Below are 19185 nucleotides of genomic sequence, written 5' to 3' on the forward strand. Positions count from 1 at the left end.
AAGGCGTAATTTAGTTACAACTTTAAAGTAGTTTTTTTAATCCTTTTGTGTTTCATGTGGGTAAAAATAAAAAGTAAACTAATACCATGTTTCTTCAAATTTTACTCTGTGACGTTAAAAATTGGGACAGGCATAATTTGGTACACTTTATTTTTGCAATTGATTGACTAAAGAGAGGCATAATTTTTCTAAAACCAAAACATTTTATGCCCTAACCCTGCAAGGCTACCCTGTATAATTTAGGTACTTAATTATTTATCATTTAATTATAGGGGGGGGGGATCTGTGCTCGACTAGGTTCTTTGAGGGAAACTGCAGAAAATAGTAATTAAAATTATGTTTCTTTTTAGAAAACTTGTTTGAGGCTCCCAACTGAATATGTATGTATATTGATGTCGGAAAATCAGTTGGCATAGTTAATAAAACCACAACCCTAACAAGAATAACAAGGATAGAAGATGAACAAATGTAAAACTTAAAGCTTACCATTAGAAAAAAATAAAAAGGGGGGGTTTTTAGCTTATAAAATGAAATAAGCAGAAGAATTTTAAAATCTTCTTAAAAAGAGATGATACTAATTCTTAATGAAAAAATAGGACTTGTGACTATGTACTTGAAATTTTCTTATGCTTTTTGAGAAGAGAGAAGTTTGAATTACCAGTTTTTAATGTCTAATCCTTCAAGCCTTTACATTATGGATGTTAAATTAGCTGAAAGAAATAGAGACCACAAAAGCAATCACAATAATATTTAATAGGACTATAAAATATCCTCAGTAATTTACAATGTAATATTAAATAGACGATGTAGAATTTTATTTCTAAAACATAATAAATTCATATACATAATACACTATGCAAGCAATATAATTTATGTAACATCTATTCGAAATCAATGCTTATGTATTACCAATGTCCCAAAGGCTTGTAAAAGCGTTTTACTAAAATTTCCCCTTTTCATGGCTTATACATTGATCCTCATACATGTTAGAATAAAGATATCAATTCAATTTATTTTAAATTCGACATATTTACCATGAATATTATACAACAAGAACTAATTTTTAAAAAATTGTCGGGTATAGTCCCATTCGTGACAACATCTCTTAAGGGCGTTTCATCGGATTTTTACAGTGGATTTTCTCCTATTTCTAGTCCCTGTGGGGTTAATTGCCTTACCCGTTGTCACGAAAGGGACTATACCAAAATTTTCTAATAATTTTTAAAAAAATATTCTATTTAATTTACTAGATAAAACAAAAGTTAAAAGAGAAACCACAAACCAATACTCACAGGTAACAAAACTATTTTTTATAAAATCCACAATTTTTTGTAAGGATAGATCCTGCTCAGCAAACATCTCAATTTATTGATAGTGCACTGAAAAAATCAGTTTATAAATATGAAACTTACAATTTTTGTTTTATACTTTAGATCCAAAAGGGGATACAATAAGAAATTAGTTTATTGCACTCATTAAAATCTCGAAAATGGTAACATAGTTGTTACACAATTTTCAGGTTTGCAACAGGCAGTTTTTTGTCCAAGAGGTTGGAGATTGATCAAATTCACTAAAAATAACCCATATTATTTAGGATAAAATCATTTACCCAAGCTTGCATAAAAGCTATAATAAAATTTTAATTCTTGGAAAATGAATTTTTTACAGTGTATAGATGTGTAAGCCTAATCAACCGAATCTTGACCACACCATGGGAGCCGAGGAATCAAACCAGGGAGGAGGGACAGACAATTGTTTGATTTAAAAAAAAAAACTTATATAAAAAAAAGGTGTCTGTGTATCTGTCTGTCTTTAGAATAACATCCTTATTTTTAAATAGTGTTACATAGCCAGGATTGTTTGGTTAATTGCGGCAGATGTTGTAAATTTATAAAAAAAAAAGATCATTAGAACTGTCCTTCGTGTAAATAAAAAAATTGAGGCCTTACGTCCCCGCCTCCCTGAAAGCAACGACATTGAACTTGAAAACTAAAATTTACTTCAGCACACACGTCATACGAAAATGCAATGATTGGAAAAACTCCAGAGTGATATAATGATTAATGGAATACTTAATATCGAGATGATAATGATTTTTTAATAACATGACTGATCAAATCATTTTTCATATGGATAAGATTAATGAGAAAAAATATTAAATGGGAAAAAGCTTTTAAGGACACTTGATAATTGTAATACTTTTTCTAATGACTTTCAAGAATTTGAAGAAGATTGGATATTTTGTGGGTTCTTGATACTTAAGATATCTAGATCAGCTATAGTTCTTTAATCACAAATATTCGGGGACGAGTTATATTGGCGAAAAGTATAAACACCAGCCTCGACTCCCAATGTTTGTATACTAGCGAATAGCTGAACGCGTTTAAACATAAGTCTACATTTGTTGCTGGAGACTGTACACCAAAGTAAATTGTTGATTAGCTACGCGTTAAAAATGTTAAATAAATATTAGTGTGGTATGATGTGTAGTCTGGATTTTTTTGTAAGCGATAATGTATTATGAACAAGTTCGCATATCTCATTCGTGACATTTTTAGCATTCAAGGATATTTTTTCTAATCGTGGCATCTCTATAACCATTCAATATTTTTTTGTTGAATATATTCTAAATTCAATTTAAATGGTTCTATGAGCTTTAAGAGCGCAGATGCTCTGTATCTTTTTAAGTTCGTCATTCATCATCTTGCCGTCCATGCATGCATTCATCAAATAGCAACATTTTTGTTCTGATCTTTATTTGAGCTCCGCTACCAATAACAATATTACCCTTGTTAGACTTTATTAAATTCCTGAACTTGTATTGTCACCAGGAATATAAGGATAAGTGAAAGATGATTACTTCTTACATATATTTGTAATTTATGTTAAAACACTAACACAACTTAACAAACAAAAATACTTCTTTTTCATAGGTATATCCCTGCAATCCTGCACTGTTTCTAATTTATACCTTATAACCTTGTTAAATTATTTACAAAGAAATTAAATGTAGATAGCTCATAATGTAAGAAAATATAATGCTTAAAATCAAGGGCGTTTGAGAGGGGGGTGTTTACACTCCCTGCAAAAAGCAGGGTTTCCGAAGTCAAATATAGCCACAGCCTTTAAAATACCACAATGCTTTCTAAAAAGCCGCAATTTGGATGGTTTACCAAACATCAGTTTCTTATATCATCCCCCTACCCAAACCTTTATAAATTTTTATATGACTAGGATATCAAATTATAAAACTAATATTTGATGCCCCAAATGTCCAGTTGCAAAATCCTGTGCACGCGCCTGGTTGTGAACTCATTACAGGCCATAATTTAAATGATTAAATCAGCAATTTAGAGCACACACGGCGTTTATTGTATGGAAAATTAAGAAATTAAAAAAACTATTTTATTGTATTATTATAAATGCAACCTCAGCTTTATTAGGGGCTCGGCAGCCTGATCAACTGCAACAGTCGTATCAAACAGCACTTTTTGTAGAAAAACGGCATCGGGCTACACTCTTAAATAATAAGCAGCCAAATAACAGCCAACCAATAGAACAATTTATAAATAATTGGTGATGGTGACTAAACACAAAAAAAATTTACAGCTATAGAATTTTCTTCTTTAACTAGTCGCTATTTATAAATAAAAAACGGATTTTAAGTTCAGTTGCTGAGCCCTTGGTTTATTGCCCCCAGGGGATGAAGGTGCAAATCAAATTTTCATTTAATACATTGTATATTATAATGCAATTTAAAGTAATTTGCAAACATTAAATTTTTTTTTTAAATAAAACATTTAAATTTTGATAAAAGTAAGGCAAGTACAAGGTAATTGTAAACCATGTAATTAAATCTAAATTATAATATTCAACGTATGTCTGATTTAACTATTAATTTATTAGCCAAGCTATACATTTTTTTTATTTCCGCACAGTAATTACAAAAATTTGTAAATGTCTGCAAAAAAAGTTGTCTTGTTGCACCATCTGGTTTTAATAATAATATGAATACAAGCAAAATAAACATTGTTTTATACACAATAGGTCATTTTATGTTTATGTTAGTTTTACTAAATTAGTCATCCAGAGGCGCCAAAATAGGAAAGGTGGGGTGGATTTATCCTTTTAAAAAGTCTAGGGGGAGGGCCCGAGGGGGCAGTTGTAAATGATTCAGCCAAAGATATATGGCTACACCCCCCACCCCAAACTCGAAAGAAAATTTTCTTACCAATATTTAACCACCTTCTCCATCTATCACAAAATTGCATTTACACTTGCAGAAATCAAAAATATATTGTCTTTGAGCTCTACATTCAAAAAGACAGAAAGGGTCTAAAAAATAGTTTAAAACCATCCGGGTGGCCCAAAGACTGAAATCTTAAATAGAATGGCCTAAAACCATCACAGGAGTTATGTGAAGCTTTCCTAAAAATCATGCTCTTTATGACATTTTAAGACTTAAGATTATAGAGTTGCTTAGTTTCTTCTAACATTGCGACTTATCTTTCAAGGAGTCTTAGTTAAAAAATTAAGATGTAAATATAATCAAATTCTGTAAAAAAAAAAAAAAGATTGTTTGAAATAAAAGATTTTCACATTTCTAAATCATCGACCAGAGCTATCCATTTCGAACAGACCAATCTTGAATTTAGAAAAGCTTCGCTTGTAACAAACAATCATTCTATTCATTGATTCAAACAGATTACAAAATATATTTACAGTCATTAAAAGCAATAAAAATATGAAAATTTAAATTGATTTTATATCCTTTATATTTTGTTATTACCAAGGTAAAAACATTCAATTTTCTAGATGAAAATAAAAATAAATTGCCTTAGTACATTGTTTTCTTATAAAAACGGCAATAAATGTTTATATTTTCATTATTGACTAGGTATTAGCAGCACAACTACACTATAATTCTGTATGTCCGTAAATCTGTTAAAAAACTAGAAAGCAGGAAATACAGTGTGTTTTTTTTAAGAGCACTTTTTTGAAAGCAATTTTACCCCACTTATAGTTATCAGAATTTAATGATTAATGGCTTATTTTCTTCGTTTTTTAAGGGAAATTATGAAACAACCAAAAAAAATTATAGTTTTTGTTAAAAAAGTACAGTAAAGTTGAAAATTAAAAACTTAGGTGTCAACATCTAAAAATGGTTTTAGCGCATTTTTCTTATGTTCAAATATTCTACCTTTTGCAAGAATGGCTGCAAAACGCTTCAAAGTTGAGATATAGAGCTATAAATTTATACAGATACTATTGGGGACATGTACTAGAATAGGTCAGTTTGAAGGCCATATCTCAATCAGGGAGAAAGTACTGGCCCCCCAAAGTAGACTACTGAAAATCCAATTTTGAGCATAAAAATGCGCTAAAACCATTTTTAGATGTTGTCACCTAAGTTTTTAATTTTCAACTTTACTGTACTTTTTCAACAAACACTGTAATTTTTTTTGGTTGTTTCATAATTTCCCCTAAAAAACGAAGAAAATAAGCCATTAATCATTAAATTCTGATAACTATAAGTGGGGTAAAATTGCTTTCAAAAAAGTGCTCATAAAAAAAAACACACTGTATAAGATTTCAACTATCTGAAATTTTTATTTTAAGTTTTAATAGACTTCAAAAATAATTTATATATTGAAATCAAATCGTTAAATTTACTTCAAATCAATGCTAAAGCAGGACTTGATTTATAATCTTCTATATTATTATATTTTATTTAAAAAATTATCCTTAGCTCCGCCGCTTATGGTTGAAGTGATGCTTGTATTTACAATAGATCAAATATTGAGCCATATGTTTTATGTCTGCCACTAGATACGTTTTAACGACACATCAACCAAGTGATAATTAATTAGTGTTGCAGCTTCAAATAATACAAAACAAGGATGATAACATTTATTTAACCAATCACAGAGAGAAAAACATATATCCTTATAATAAAGTAACAGGATGTGTGTATGTCTGTTTGTCTGTAACGAAGGATCTCGCTTACCGCTGAACCAATCAGGTTCTCCTTAACAGGGTAGCTAGGTCCCAGGAAGTTTTATAACTATTTTGGGGGAGGGTACCACCACCCTCCCAAGAGTATCACAAAAAAATAGAAGGAAAATTCAAATATTTGGGGACTTGAACGCAACATAAAGAGGTATCGTTGAGACTTGAACAAAAAAAAAACATTTAAAGTGCCACTAGAGGCCTCTAGGGGCGTAGCCGCTAGTATTATATATATTAGTCATATATTTTAAAATACATGTTTTGAAAGCTTTTTAGGTTATGTAAATGTATTTTAAGAAACCCACAAGATTAGAGCTTATAGCAGGTTTAGATTAGAAATTTAACTGTGGTATTGATTACGTAGTTAATTTTTTTTAAATTAAAGAAAACAAAAATTCAAATATTTTCTTACAGAAAGTGTTCTAGCCTTAAAATAGTTTAGAAAGAATGGTTCTACCATGACGAAATTTATGTTAGAATTGGATATTAAGTAAGAGCCTTGAAATATGTTTAGGTCATGATTATAAAAATTGCAAAACTTTCGCCACTTTTTTAATCCAAAGTTTTCAAATCGATAGAATGATTTAATAGGATTTTTAAAATTTTTAATTAAAGAACGTTTTAATACCATAAAGAGTAAGAAATCTACAATTGTCAATGTATTAAAAGATGTGAATTAAAAAATGAGTCACATACTTTCAGATGTTCAAGGGTAGAAAAATTCATTAAAGTCCGTATGATCAATTAACACGTGTTGCAAGCCAATACTTAAATATAGAAAAGCTTCGCTTTTTCAACACAGACAACACAAATAAAATCGATCGAAAATTTTCTCAGCAAATTTCAAGCTATAATTTCCTTGTTATTAACAAAAAATTTAAATCATCATTAAATTCAAAAAGGTCCTAATGTTCGGAAAAGGTTCCTGTCTGTTTATATATAAGATCTCGTAAATGTTTGGACTAATTAAATTGTATATTGTTTGGGATGGGAAGCGTTAGGGTGGTTTATTTGTCTACTTCAAAAGAGAAATTGCGTGTAGTCTAACCCTACAATCTTTTTCTTCCTGTTTAGGAAACAAATTCAAGGTAAAGGGGGGAGGGGACATATGATATGACTTATTGGGAAATATCTAGTAGCTAAATGCGCCGTTGTTTCGCAACAATGGATGTAGAATATACCTGGGTATTATTGGACAGGGGAAAATTGTTGTTAATTTAGCTTGCTAACATGGAATTCGTTTATTGTTTTAAAAGGGGAGGGGGTGGGGTAAAAAGTGTGGAAGGAGAAATCGTTATTTTAGCCTGCTGCCAATTTCACTTTATTAGAGAACATGAAAATCTGATGTAAGATCCAATTTTTATATCCATTTTTGCAACAGTATTTCAATAATAAAACATTGATGTTTATTAATGAATATTTTAAGAATATAAAAATATCAAGGTCAATTAAAATTTCTTTCCCAAATTAATTCATTGTTTCAATACGCCATTAAGTCATTAATCTGCTAAAAAAAATGGAAAATTTCCAAAATGTTGGCCCTATTTAAAGTGCCCCAAGTATTGTTCTTTATAATATGCAAAGAAGGCTGCCATAATTGTAAAAAAAAAACATTTTATGTGTATGCAGCCTTTGGTATTTTAAATGTTTGAAATTTAATTACAAAGAATAACAAAGTAGATTATGAATGAATGAAGTTTTGTAGAATGATCAGCTTGACATATGATCATACATAAATAAAAGAAAGTGGTTAAAAATAAGAAAGGAATAATGAAGGAAAGAAAAATATTAGTCGCACTGACAAGAAATCCTAGAAAACGTTATGCAGATTTGTAACGTTTTGTTTCAATGTTATATGTTAAAAATATATTTACAATTAAACTCATTTTATAGTAGTTTTTCATGAGCTTTGTAAAAGATTAGGAACCTGGTCCTAGACCCAATAAAGGGTATTTATTATTTTAGCACCCTTAATAAGTAGGACAGGGGTCTAAAGGGATAAGATAAATAATATAATATAAAGGGGCAATGGCCAATAAATTGATGTACATCTCTAACGATGACACATAATATTAACCCTTCTGTAGATTACAAATAGTGGTTGAAACGTTTGGAAACTCAACTTAAAGAACCAACCGATCGAAATTCATTAAGTCTCCAAAGTTGTTGAGCCAACGATAAGAAAAATATTATTACAAAACTTTGGGGACTAGTGTAATAAACAGCCCAGTGTCCCCTCCCTCCCAGAAAGTAAGCTGAGTATGCACACCTAACTTGAACTTGAAACAGCACATCTGCCGTTCAAAGGTTTAAATAAAAAGAGTAGGCTAACATATAATTTGGATATATTTGAATATGATGGTCTGCGTGTCTGTCTTTCTGTGTGTGTGTGTCTGTTAGTGTTGGTTGCATGATAATCTGACGAGTGTTTGTTTCACTAGCGCGTAACTATATTTTGTTGGTCACTATCTTCTACATAGATGCTGCTTGTATTTTTGTTCATCTGTCTGTCAATCATATCATGTTTGTTTGTACACGTCATCGTGTGTGTAAAAATTCAAGTGCGCGAGAAATTATAAACCATCTAATAATAAAAGATACCGCGTATTCCTTAACTCCTTCATTTACAACAAAGCTCTCATACAATAAACATTAATAATAATGAAGTTAAAAATATGTATACCACTAGTGTTGGCAGCAGCTGCTGTCATGGTACAATGTGCTGAAACGGAAGATGCGGAGTTTTCATTTGACCATGCATTTAGACAATTTGAAGGATTTCTAGAAAGTCGGCAAAACGATCAGATTGCCCTTGAGGCTAGGGATGATCCTCTAGGAGTTGTTGTGGATAGTCCAGTTGATATGATTGATAGAATGGGCGTTGCTGACAGTGAAGAATTGGTTGATGTCGAGACTTTGGGAGATGAAACCAATGATAGACTTGGCGACTTGGAAGAGTTTCTAAGGAAAGTTAGTGACTCCATATCTATTACTTATTTTTCATAAAGTTTACTTATATGACATTTTTAAAAGCATTGTATTTCTATGATAAGGGTTAGTCTCTCCGTCCGTAATGGATAGCTCTTATATTTGATAAGTAGCATAATATAATTGTCCTGTTAAATTCAAACTTGCCATTATGATTCCTGTAACAGTAAGATACAATTAAAAAAGATTTTTTTTCTAATTAAAAAATGTTGATAGGTATTTAAATTTTTATATTACATAATTATCCTATTCATCTTATTTTTGAAATAATGGTTTATAGGACGATTGACACTATTTTACAGGCAAAGCATCTCTATAATCGACTTTTAAATGTAAGTATGTCTTAAACATCCTGTTTTCAAGTTAAAACTCCTAGATATTATTCTATGTTAAATTATGTTACTTTTTGTTTGCTAACTAGTAATAAGGTCAGATTTATTAAGCTTCAATTTTATTAATGTTGTCATTCTTGTTTTAAAATAGAATAAGAATAAGAGTTGTTTTAAATAAAAATAATAGTAAATGTCGATCCCAAAATTTAAATATTGTTGTTTATATTGTTACCAGTGACTAAAATTGAAATTAATTAGTTAGGAATAGATTTCCATTTAAAAATTTTTTTACTAAAATTCAAACAAGAGCATTTTACAGTCAAGTAAGCTTGGTTATTATTTGTTCTAAAGAAGGTTTCATAATAATAAACAATAAAAAACCTATTGTAGAGCATAAACGAGCCTAACTAAATATTCAGAAAACTAGGAGATCTTGAGGACCAACACGCAGTAGAAGCTCAGGTAAAACAACAAAACAAACAAAAATGCACATTAAACATACTTCAACAAATTGTTTTTTTAAGCTTTATGACTAGCACGCTAATTTAAGATAAATGAAAAAAAATTGCCTAAACATTCTTTTTTCAATTATATTATACCCTTTATAATCATGAATATATTGCTTTACTTGTTTAACTTTAAAATAACCTAATCCTTTACTAATAGATAACTTTCAAAATTAGGAAAGATGAAAGATATAAAGATTAATTTATGTGGAGTGTTTTCATTCAAACCTACTTCTTGACCACTGAAACTCCCCCCTCCCCTTGCCTTTTTTTTATTTTTGAAAAAAACTTCTCTCTAGCCCCTGCGGTGGGCTCTAACTCTGGGAGTCTCTATTGCTACGTGACCCGATCCAGGACTCTTAACCTTAACTTAACTCAACCTAACCTAACCTATATATCTTTGAAAATATGTAGAATTCGTTTATAAAGTACAACTAATTTTGCGTGTGTTTAGGATTTCTCACAATTTTCAATGAGCTGGCCCAAAAAGCTATCAGGCCAAAACAAACGCAAGCCTGTCCCTGCAAGAAAGGTAGAAACTGTTCCCAAGTTCAACAGCATCAGCAGAGATGACGTGGAGCAGAGAACAATCATTGATAATGAGTACGCAGAGGTTACAACTACTGAGAAGATGAGCAGAAAGAATGACGGAGATGATGAAGTTTATGTTTTTGATCCTCTTCAGCAGAATAAACAATTTGTGGTAAGAATTAGTTTTTAAAGTAAAGTGCATCTACTCTATAACTGAGATATTTTGCAGGTCGTACGTCCAACTGATAAATTAAGAAAATCATTTATTGCAATAATAATTCGGAAAGTTATCCTGAATAAAATAAAGCCATCAAATTGGGAATTTTTCCTTCGAAAAAAACGTTAGCAATGAAATTTAAAAATGAAAGAGGCCAGGAATTAAAACATAATTACAAACTTAAAAAAAAATTAGGATACACTAATGTTTGTATTATTACTACATTCTGTATAATTTTTCCGTAATATGAATAAATAATATAAACACACATATTCGCATTTAATTAGAGAAAGGATTTTGATGTACATAATTTAAAAACTACTTTGTGTAACAAAAAATGTAACAAATAAGTTTATTGTACTTTTAAATTCACTATAAAATAGGAATGAGTTGCAAGTAAAACAAACCCAAAACTTTGTCCTTGTCAAACGAAATAAAATGTGGGTTTAGTTTTATATTTTAACATATGACAAGAAAATATAAAAACAATGAGCTTTTAATTCAATTATAAATTAAAATTTATGTGTTAATTCTACTGAGAGGGTTTTTGCAAAAGTTGTTCTAGACATACTCACTATCTTAATTATAGCCTTATAGTCTTAAGACGAACAATTTCTATTTAAGCCCAATAAAGTAAGGGGGGGGGAAGTTTGTACAGTTATAGGAAATGAAATTCAGTACCAAATTTTGCCCTGGCCGTTTGGGCTTGTTTTTATAGTTATCAACCTAATTCTTTTTGTAAGCGCTCTTATATGATTGGATCTACCTGTAAAACTTTAAAAATTGAAATTTGGGACTTTCCCTTAAAGGGGCTAGTGGAGCAAAAGACCCCCAAACACTAAAATTTTAAGTTCTGAGTCTATTTTCTGAGATATTGAGACGATTTTTTTAATGAAAACACTTTTTAACAAAACCGAACTAAGTAGCCAATACAAATTTCATTTTGGGACTTTCCTTCTAGGGGCTAGTGGAGCAAAAGGCCCCCCAAACACTAAAATTTTAAGTTCTTAGCCTATTTTGAGAGATATTGAGATGATTCTTTTTTATGAAAATTTTTTTTACAAAACCTAACTAAGTAGCCATTACAAATTTCATTTTGGGACTTTCCCTTAAAGGGGCTAGTGGAGCAAAAGACCCCCAAACACTAAAATTTTAAGTTCTGAGTCTATTTTCTGAGATATTGAGACGATTTTTTTAATGAAAACACTTTTTAACAAAACCGAACTAAGTAGCCAATACAAATTTCATTTTGGGACTTTCCTTCTAGGGGCTAGTGGAGCAAAAGGCCCCCCAAACACTAAAATTTTAAGTTCTGAGCCTATTTTCAGAGATATTGAGATGATTTTTTTTATGAAATTTTTTTTTACAAAACCTAACTAAGTAGCCATTACAAATTTCATTTTGGGACTTTCCCTTAAAGGGGCTAGTGGAGCAAAAGACCCCCAAACACTAAAATTTTAAGTTCTGAGCCTATTTTCAGAGATATTGAGACGATTTTTTTAATGAAAACACTTTTTAACAAAACTGAACTAAGTAGCCAATACAAATTTCATTTTGGGACTTTCCTTCTAGGGGCTAGTGGAGCAAAAGGCCCCCCAAACACTAAAATTTTAAGTTCTAAGCCTATTTTGAGAGATATTGAGATGATTTTTTAAAATGAAAATATTTTTAACAAAACCGAACAATACAAATTTCATTTTAGGACTTTCCTTCTAGGGGCTAGTTGAGCAAAAGACCCCCAAACACTAAAATTTTAAATTCTTAGCCTATTTTCAGAGATATTGAGACGATTTTTTTAAATGAAAACATTTTTCACAAAAACGAACTAAGTAGCCAATACAAATTTCATTTTGGGACTTTCCTTCTATGGGCTAGTGGAGCAAAAGGCCCCCCAAACACTAAAATTTTAAGTTCTGAGCCTATTTTTAGAGATATTGAGACGATTTTTTTAATAAAATTTTTTTTAACAAAACCGAACTAAGTAGCCATTACAAATTTTATTTAGGGACTTTCCTTCTATGGGCTAGTTGAGCAAAAGACCCCCCAAACACTGAAATTTTAAGTTCTGAGCCTATTTTTAGAGATATTGAGACGTTTTTTTTAATAAAAGCATTTTTAACAAAACCGAACTAAGTAGCCATTACAAATTTCATTTTGGGACTTTCCTTCTAGAGAATAGTGGAGCAAAAGACCCAGGGGTGTATATTCTGCACAAGATTTATTTTTTTTCCCCTGCTAAAATTTTTTTTTATTTTTCTTCCCCCCCTAGTTTTTTCTCACCAAGTAGGGGGAAAATGGAAAAATATTTAAAGAACTCTATATTTTATTTATTTTATCCCTCCTACCACACATTTTTAAGTTTTTTTTACCAAGGAGGGGGGAAATGGAAAAAATGTTTTCAGTTTTCTTAATTTTTACATTTTTTTTCCCTCCAACCACTTATTTTTTATTTCCCCCCCCCCCTGAGCAGGGGATCCCATGTAGAATATACACCCCTGAAAAGACCCCAAAACACTAAAATTTTAAGTTCTGAGCCTACTTTCAGAGATATTGAGATGATTTTTTAAAATGAAAATATTTTTAACAAAACCGAACTAAGTAGCTAATACAAATTTCATTTTGTAACTTTCCTTCCAGGGGCTAGTGGAGCAAAAGACCCCAAAACACTAAAATTTTATCTTCTGATTATTTATTTCAGTTATAATCAGCCATAATATCTTTAAAAATAAGCTCAGAACTTAAAATTCTAAAGGGGGTCTTTTGCTAGTACACTAGTCCCTAGAAGGAAAGTCCCAAAATGAAATTTGTAATGGCTACTTAGTTTGGTTTTGTTAAAAATATTTTCCTTAAAAAAATCGTCTCAATATCTCTAAAAATAGGCTCAGAACTTAAAATTTCAGTGTTTGGGGGGCCTTTAGCTCCACTATTCCCTAGAAGGAAAGTCCCAAAATAAAATCTGTAATGGTTCCTTAATTCGGTTTTGTTAAAAATGTTTTCATTAAAAAAATCATCTCATATCTCAAAAAATAGGCTCAGAACTTAAAATTTTAGTGTTTGGGGGGTCTTTTGCTCCACTAGCCCCTAGAAAGAAAGTTCCAAAATGAAATTTGTAATTGCTACTTAGTTCGGTTTTGTTAAAAATATTTTCATTTAAAAAAATCATCTCAATATCTCTAAAAATAGGCTCAGAACTTAAAATTTTAGTGTTTGAGGGTCTTTTGCTCCACTAGCACCTAGAAGGAAAGTCCCAAAATGAAATTTGTAACGGCTACTTAGTTCGGTTTTGTTAAAAATATTTTCATTTTAAAAAATCATCTCAATATCTCTAAAAATATGCTCAGAACTTAAAATTTCAGTGTTTAGGGGGCCTTTTGCTCCACTAGCCCATAGAAGGAAAGTCCCAAAATGAAATTTGTATTGGCTACTTAGTTCGGTTTTGTTAAAAAGTGTTTTCATTAAAAAAATCGTCTCAATATCTCTGAAAATAGGCTCAGAATTTAAAATTTTAGTGTTTGGGGGTCTTTTGCTCCACTAGACCCTTTAAGGGAAAGTCCCAAAATGAAATTTGTAATGGCTACTTAGTTCGGTTTTGTGAAAAAAGTTTTCATAAAAAAAATCATCTCAATATCTCTGAAAATAGGCTCAGAACTTAAAATTTTAGTGTTTGGGGAGCCTTTTGCTCCACTAGCCCATAGAAGGAAAGTCCCAAAATAAAATTTGTATTGGCTACTTAGTTCGGTTTTGTTAAAAATGTTTTCATTAAAAAAAATCGTCTCAATATCTCTGAAAATAGGCTCAGAATTTAAAATTTTAGTGTTTGGGGGTCTTTTGCTCAACTAGCCCCTAGAAGGAAAGTCCTAAAATGAAATTTGTAATGGCTACTTAGTTCGGTTTTGTTAAAAATATTTTCATTTTAAAAAATCATCTCAATATCTCTGAAAATAGGCTCAGAACTTAAAATTTTAGTGTTTGGGGGGGCCTTTTGCTCCACTAGCCCCTAGAAGGAAAGTCCTAAAATGAAATTTGTATTAACTACTTAGTTCAGTTTTGTTAAAAAGTGTTTTCATTAAAAAAATCGTCTCAATATCTCTGAAAATAGGCTCAGAATTTAAAATTTTAGTGTTTGGGGGTCTTTTGCTCCACTAGCCCCTTTAAGGGAAAGTCCCAAAATGAAATTTGTATTGGCTATTTAGTTCGGTTTTGTTAAAAAGTGTTTTCATTAAAAAAATCGTCTCAATATCTCAGAAAATAGACTCAGAACTTAAAATTTTAGTGTTTGGGGGTCTTTTGCTCCACTAGCCCCTTTAAGGGAAAGTCCCAAATTTCAATTTTTAAAGTTTTACAGGTAGATCCAATCATATAAGAGCGCTTACAAAAAGAATTAGGTTGATAACTATAAAAACAAGCCCAAACGGCCAGGGCAAAATTTGGTACTGAATTTCATTTCCTATAACTGTACAAACTTCCCCCCCCCTTATTCTTAAGCAAATAATCAGAAATTTTAACATTTAGAATCATACAGTTGGGGGATATTCTTGTACTTAAATTTTTTTTTAAAGATAATCTTTCTTTTATGTATTTAAATTTCTCACTAAAATAAACTTTATTTGCTTTTTATTAGGGTGGGATTATTTTGGTAAAAATCCACCCAAATATACATAAAAATATGATAAAACCTGACGACACCTCAAAAGAACTATCCCTTTAAAACATTTAAAAAATAATTTGCTAGAAAAAGAGTCTGCCACACAAACAAGACATGTCACATTATCCTAAGGAGCACAGAAGAGAGGGAGCAGGTAATAGTTTATTTAAAAACATTTTACTGTTGTTTTCTTTTAGCAGCGCAGTTACTATCTAACAATATGTTCAATGGTCACAAATATAACATGAAAAAAAAAATCATTTACTCCTAATGTTTTCATTAAAACTAGTCGCTTAGCCCCTAGCCTCTAGGGGAGGGCGGGTGATGTCAGGAAAATAGACTAAAATAATCCCAATACTTTTATGAAGCCTCTCAGAAAAGTACAATCAATTCTAAGATCTTTTCCTTAAGAGAAACATTATTTTCTATAATACAAAGTAGCTTGATGTCTGTACGTCTGTCTGTCTGTCTGTCCCTTAAGATCTCGGTAACCACTGAACCGATCGGATTCTACTCTTAAGGGTATAAACTTATTGGTCCAGCTTTCTACGAATATAAAAATGTACAATCATAAGATTAAAACCAGTTTTTTAGCCGGTGCCTTCGGCACCACGGGGCTAAAAAAACTAGTTTTAATCTCATAATTGTACATTCTATATCCGCGGAAAGCCGTTTATAATACGATGCGAGAAATAACTATTCATAACATTCTACTGTTGTTTTCTTTTAGCAGCGCAGTTACTATCTAACAATATGTTCAATGGTCACAAATATAATATAAAAGAAATTAATCATGTTTTCATTAAAACTAGTTGCTTAGCACCTAGCCTCTAGGGGAGGGCGGGTGATGTCAGGAAAATAGACTAAAATGATCCCAATACATTTATGAAGCCTCTCAGAAAAGTACAATCAATTCTAAGATCTTTTCCTTAAGAGAAACATTATTTTCTATAATACAAAGTAGCTTGATGTCTGTCCCTTAAGATCTCGGTAACCACTGAACCGATCGGATTCTACTCTTAAGGGTATATACCTATTGGTGCTGTGGTGGTTTTAAGCTATTTTCTTGGGAGGTGGACACCCCCAACCCCCCCAAAAACAAAAAATCCTTTCCCATTTTTTTATAAAGAATTTGCTGAAGATTTCCTTGGTCCTTTTACGAATTTCGCCTTAATTTTTTTTAAATCACCTCTTGGGGCAAAGCCCCTAGAGGTGACAAGCGCGAAGCCGCTAGTATATATATATACTAGCGGCTTCGACCCTAGCCTCTAGGGGCTTTGCCCCAAGAGGTGATAAAAAAATTAATATTTATTGTTTTTAGTGAGAGAATGTTGCTATTCTTTCATTCAAAATAAATGCTGGAATAAAAAATAAGAAGGGGATTTTTTTGTTTTTGGGGGGGTTAGGGGTGTCCCATCCCCCAAGAAAATAGCTTAAAACCACCACAGGACCAGTAGGTATAATCACTGAAAAGTAGAGCCCAATCGGTTCAGTGGTTACTGAGATCTTAAGCTTCAGACGGACAGACAGACGGACAGACGGACAGACAGACGGACAGACATCAAGCTACTTTGTATTATAGAATCATCTAATTTACAAAATAGAACGATGTCCAACCGTTCGTTTGTTTGTCTTGATGAAGCTTAAGTGACAGACAAACAGACAAAATTCAATTTTAAATTATAGATAAAATTATATTCCAGGAGTAGGACGTGAGAACTCCATGGCAAGTATGATGAACAGGGCTAGATCTGTCATTCTACAGGGAACAAACTCTGCTCTCCAGGTAAAATCAAATTGTGGAAAAAGACATACAAAATATAAAAAGAAATGACTTTGAAAATTTGTCCAGATCAACGGTCTAGTATTTATTTGGAAGACTTTAATATTTAAACCAAAATAAAACAAATAATAACTAAAGTAGATTTATAGGGAAAATTACACGAAGCTTGGACACACAAAACAAAATATGCAAGGCACATTGAGATATGATGCAATTGTACTTATCAAATCTGTTTCTAAATTCTAATTTTAGACGAACAATGTTGGAACATATCTATCAACGATGTGGATATCTAATCTTATGCAAACTTTTGGATTTAGCATGCTTGGCATGATGGCTAACAGTGCAAGGTAATAGTTTCTTCTAACGGCCAATGAAACCATTTTTAGGATAAGATAAGAGATTAAATGATTAGTGATTAACTCGTTCTATAATAATTTGACAACAAACAATAACATCAATTCTAACAATTGAGATTCCTAATAAAATGACAATTTGTAAATTTGATTTTCGGTGGCATTTCTTTTTAGTTGACCTCGAGTAACAAATTAAGGAGTTCATAAAAACACATCCTGCAATTTTCCTTTTTAAAGAATTAGAGTTTACATCACCCCCCCCCCCCATTTAATCCACATTTTCTCAAAGGATTTAATGTTAGTTTAAGATTTATTTGTCCTGAAGATAAGATATTATTTCTGCAATTTTAATTACAGTATGGCTTCGAAATCGCTTAACATCTGCCGTCTTAGAACCAGTTCTAAGGCATAATGAAAAATAATGTGTCGTATTGTATTATATCCAGTTTTCTAAAAACATAAAAATAGGGTTGGGCCGGATATCCAGTGTGGCCGGATATCCGGCCATTTTCAATATCCGGCCGGATACCGGATATTGAAACTATCCGGCCGGATATCCGGCAATATAATCTTTTACATTTTACAACAAAAATATCTGCCTTTCAAATTTTAAATGGCTGTAATTTTCTTATTATTGAATCTAAAAGAACAATTATTTTAATAGTTACTTAATTTTGAAGTTTTAACCTTAATTTTATATAATTAAACACTAGCTTATGAAGAAATTTTGTTTTTGTTACTTTAAAAACTTGTATTTTGGCCGGTAATCCGCCCGGATATCCGGTAATTAGGCCGGATACTGGATATACGGCATTTGAAATCAGCCGGATATCCGGTATCCGGTATCCGGCCAAAAAAGTATCCGGCCCAACCCTACATAAAAAATGTACAATCATAATATTACAACCGGTTTTGTTAGACCCGAGATGCTGAATGTTGTAATCTTATAATTGTACATTTTTATATCCGCGGAAAGCTATTTATAATACAATGACATAATTAACTATTCCAGTTCTGGAAGAAGAAACGGACAAAGATCCTCCCGAGGACGGGGCAGAGCAATGAACTTCAGCGAAGACGAACACGACGAAAACGTGGATGAAGTTGATAACGGTTTTGATGTTAAATTCATGACCTCCATGCTGCGAAGGATAGCTGATCTAGCAGATACACTTCATGATGAATTATAAATTCTTAGTTAATAGTTTTCTCATATTTTGTAAATTTCGTGTAAATAGTGTAAAATAGAATTAGAATCTCTCTAAAAATGTAAAGTATATAACAATTTTAATAAAGAATCTTTTCATTTCATAATAAAAAACTTTTGAAAATAAGCTTCAGGTTATCAAATAATTTTTTAAAAATCATGAAATTATATAAAACAAGGATGACAACATCCATAAAAGCGTTGCACTGAAACGGTAGGACAAACGGACATTAACACTTGTCTAGTGTCTGAACTGAATAATCAGAATATAAAAGTATCGAAAGAGTCGAATCAAAATTGTAAGTAAATTTTTGAAAAACTGCTTGATACAGGATAATGTTTTGGACATACTTACATTTTTAGGACTTGATTATAGAGTTGCTTTGCTTATACTATTGTTCTTTGTTGTCCCAGGAATCAATATACCAAAAATCAGATCAAACGGATAATTCGATCACATAAAAATTTGTTGTTAAAAAAAGTAGAAAAATCAACATGTTTAAAATGGACATACGGACATTCTGGTAATGATTATAGAGTTGCTACGGTTTCTAAATCGTACCTAACTACTACAGGAATCATCATGCAAAGTTTGAAATCGATAGGGCAAT

At 31.4% G+C, this 19185-nt stretch overlaps 2 protein-coding genes across 6 annotated transcripts in view; one reads left to right on the top strand and one right to left on the bottom strand.

Annotated features, from left to right (window-relative positions):
- The window catches only part of LOC145315914 (dystrophin-like), a 128066-nt gene that overhangs the window by 97626 nt on the left and 11255 nt on the right, over nt 1-19185 (bottom strand). The window lies entirely within an intron of this gene.
- On the top strand, nt 9706-18688 carry LOC145315916 (uncharacterized). Its single transcript, XM_080156059.1, has 6 exons — nt 9706-9791; nt 10290-10538; nt 15316-15382; nt 16932-17014; nt 17264-17361; nt 18380-18688. The coding sequence occupies exons 2-6, from the start codon at nt 10308-10310 to the stop codon at nt 18555-18557; spliced, it is 657 nt and encodes a 218-aa protein (XP_080012185.1). The 5' UTR covers nt 9706-9791; nt 10290-10307; the 3' UTR covers nt 18558-18688.

The sequence above is a fragment of the Acartia tonsa genome, chromosome 4 (genome assembly GCF_053477335.1).
Source record: "Acartia tonsa isolate MP-2025a chromosome 4, ASM5347733v1, whole genome shotgun sequence".
Classification (NCBI taxonomy): domain Eukaryota; kingdom Metazoa; phylum Arthropoda; class Copepoda; order Calanoida; family Acartiidae; genus Acartia; species Acartia tonsa.

What these genes read in the sequence shown, in the direction of transcription:
- LOC145315916 (XM_080156059.1), top strand. Translation starts at nt 10,308, where the DNA reads ATGAGCTGGCCCAAAAAGCTATCAGGCCAAAACAAACGCAAGCCTGTC. An exon ending in GCACAGAAGAGAGGGAGCAG is followed by an intron (nt 15,383 to 16,931) that starts GTAATAGTTTAT and finishes ATTATATTCCAG; the next exon opens with GAGTAGGACGTGAGAACTCC. An exon ending in GAACAAACTCTGCTCTCCAG is followed by an intron (nt 17,015 to 17,263) that starts GTAAAATCAAAT and finishes TTCTAATTTTAG; the next exon opens with ACGAACAATGTTGGAACATA.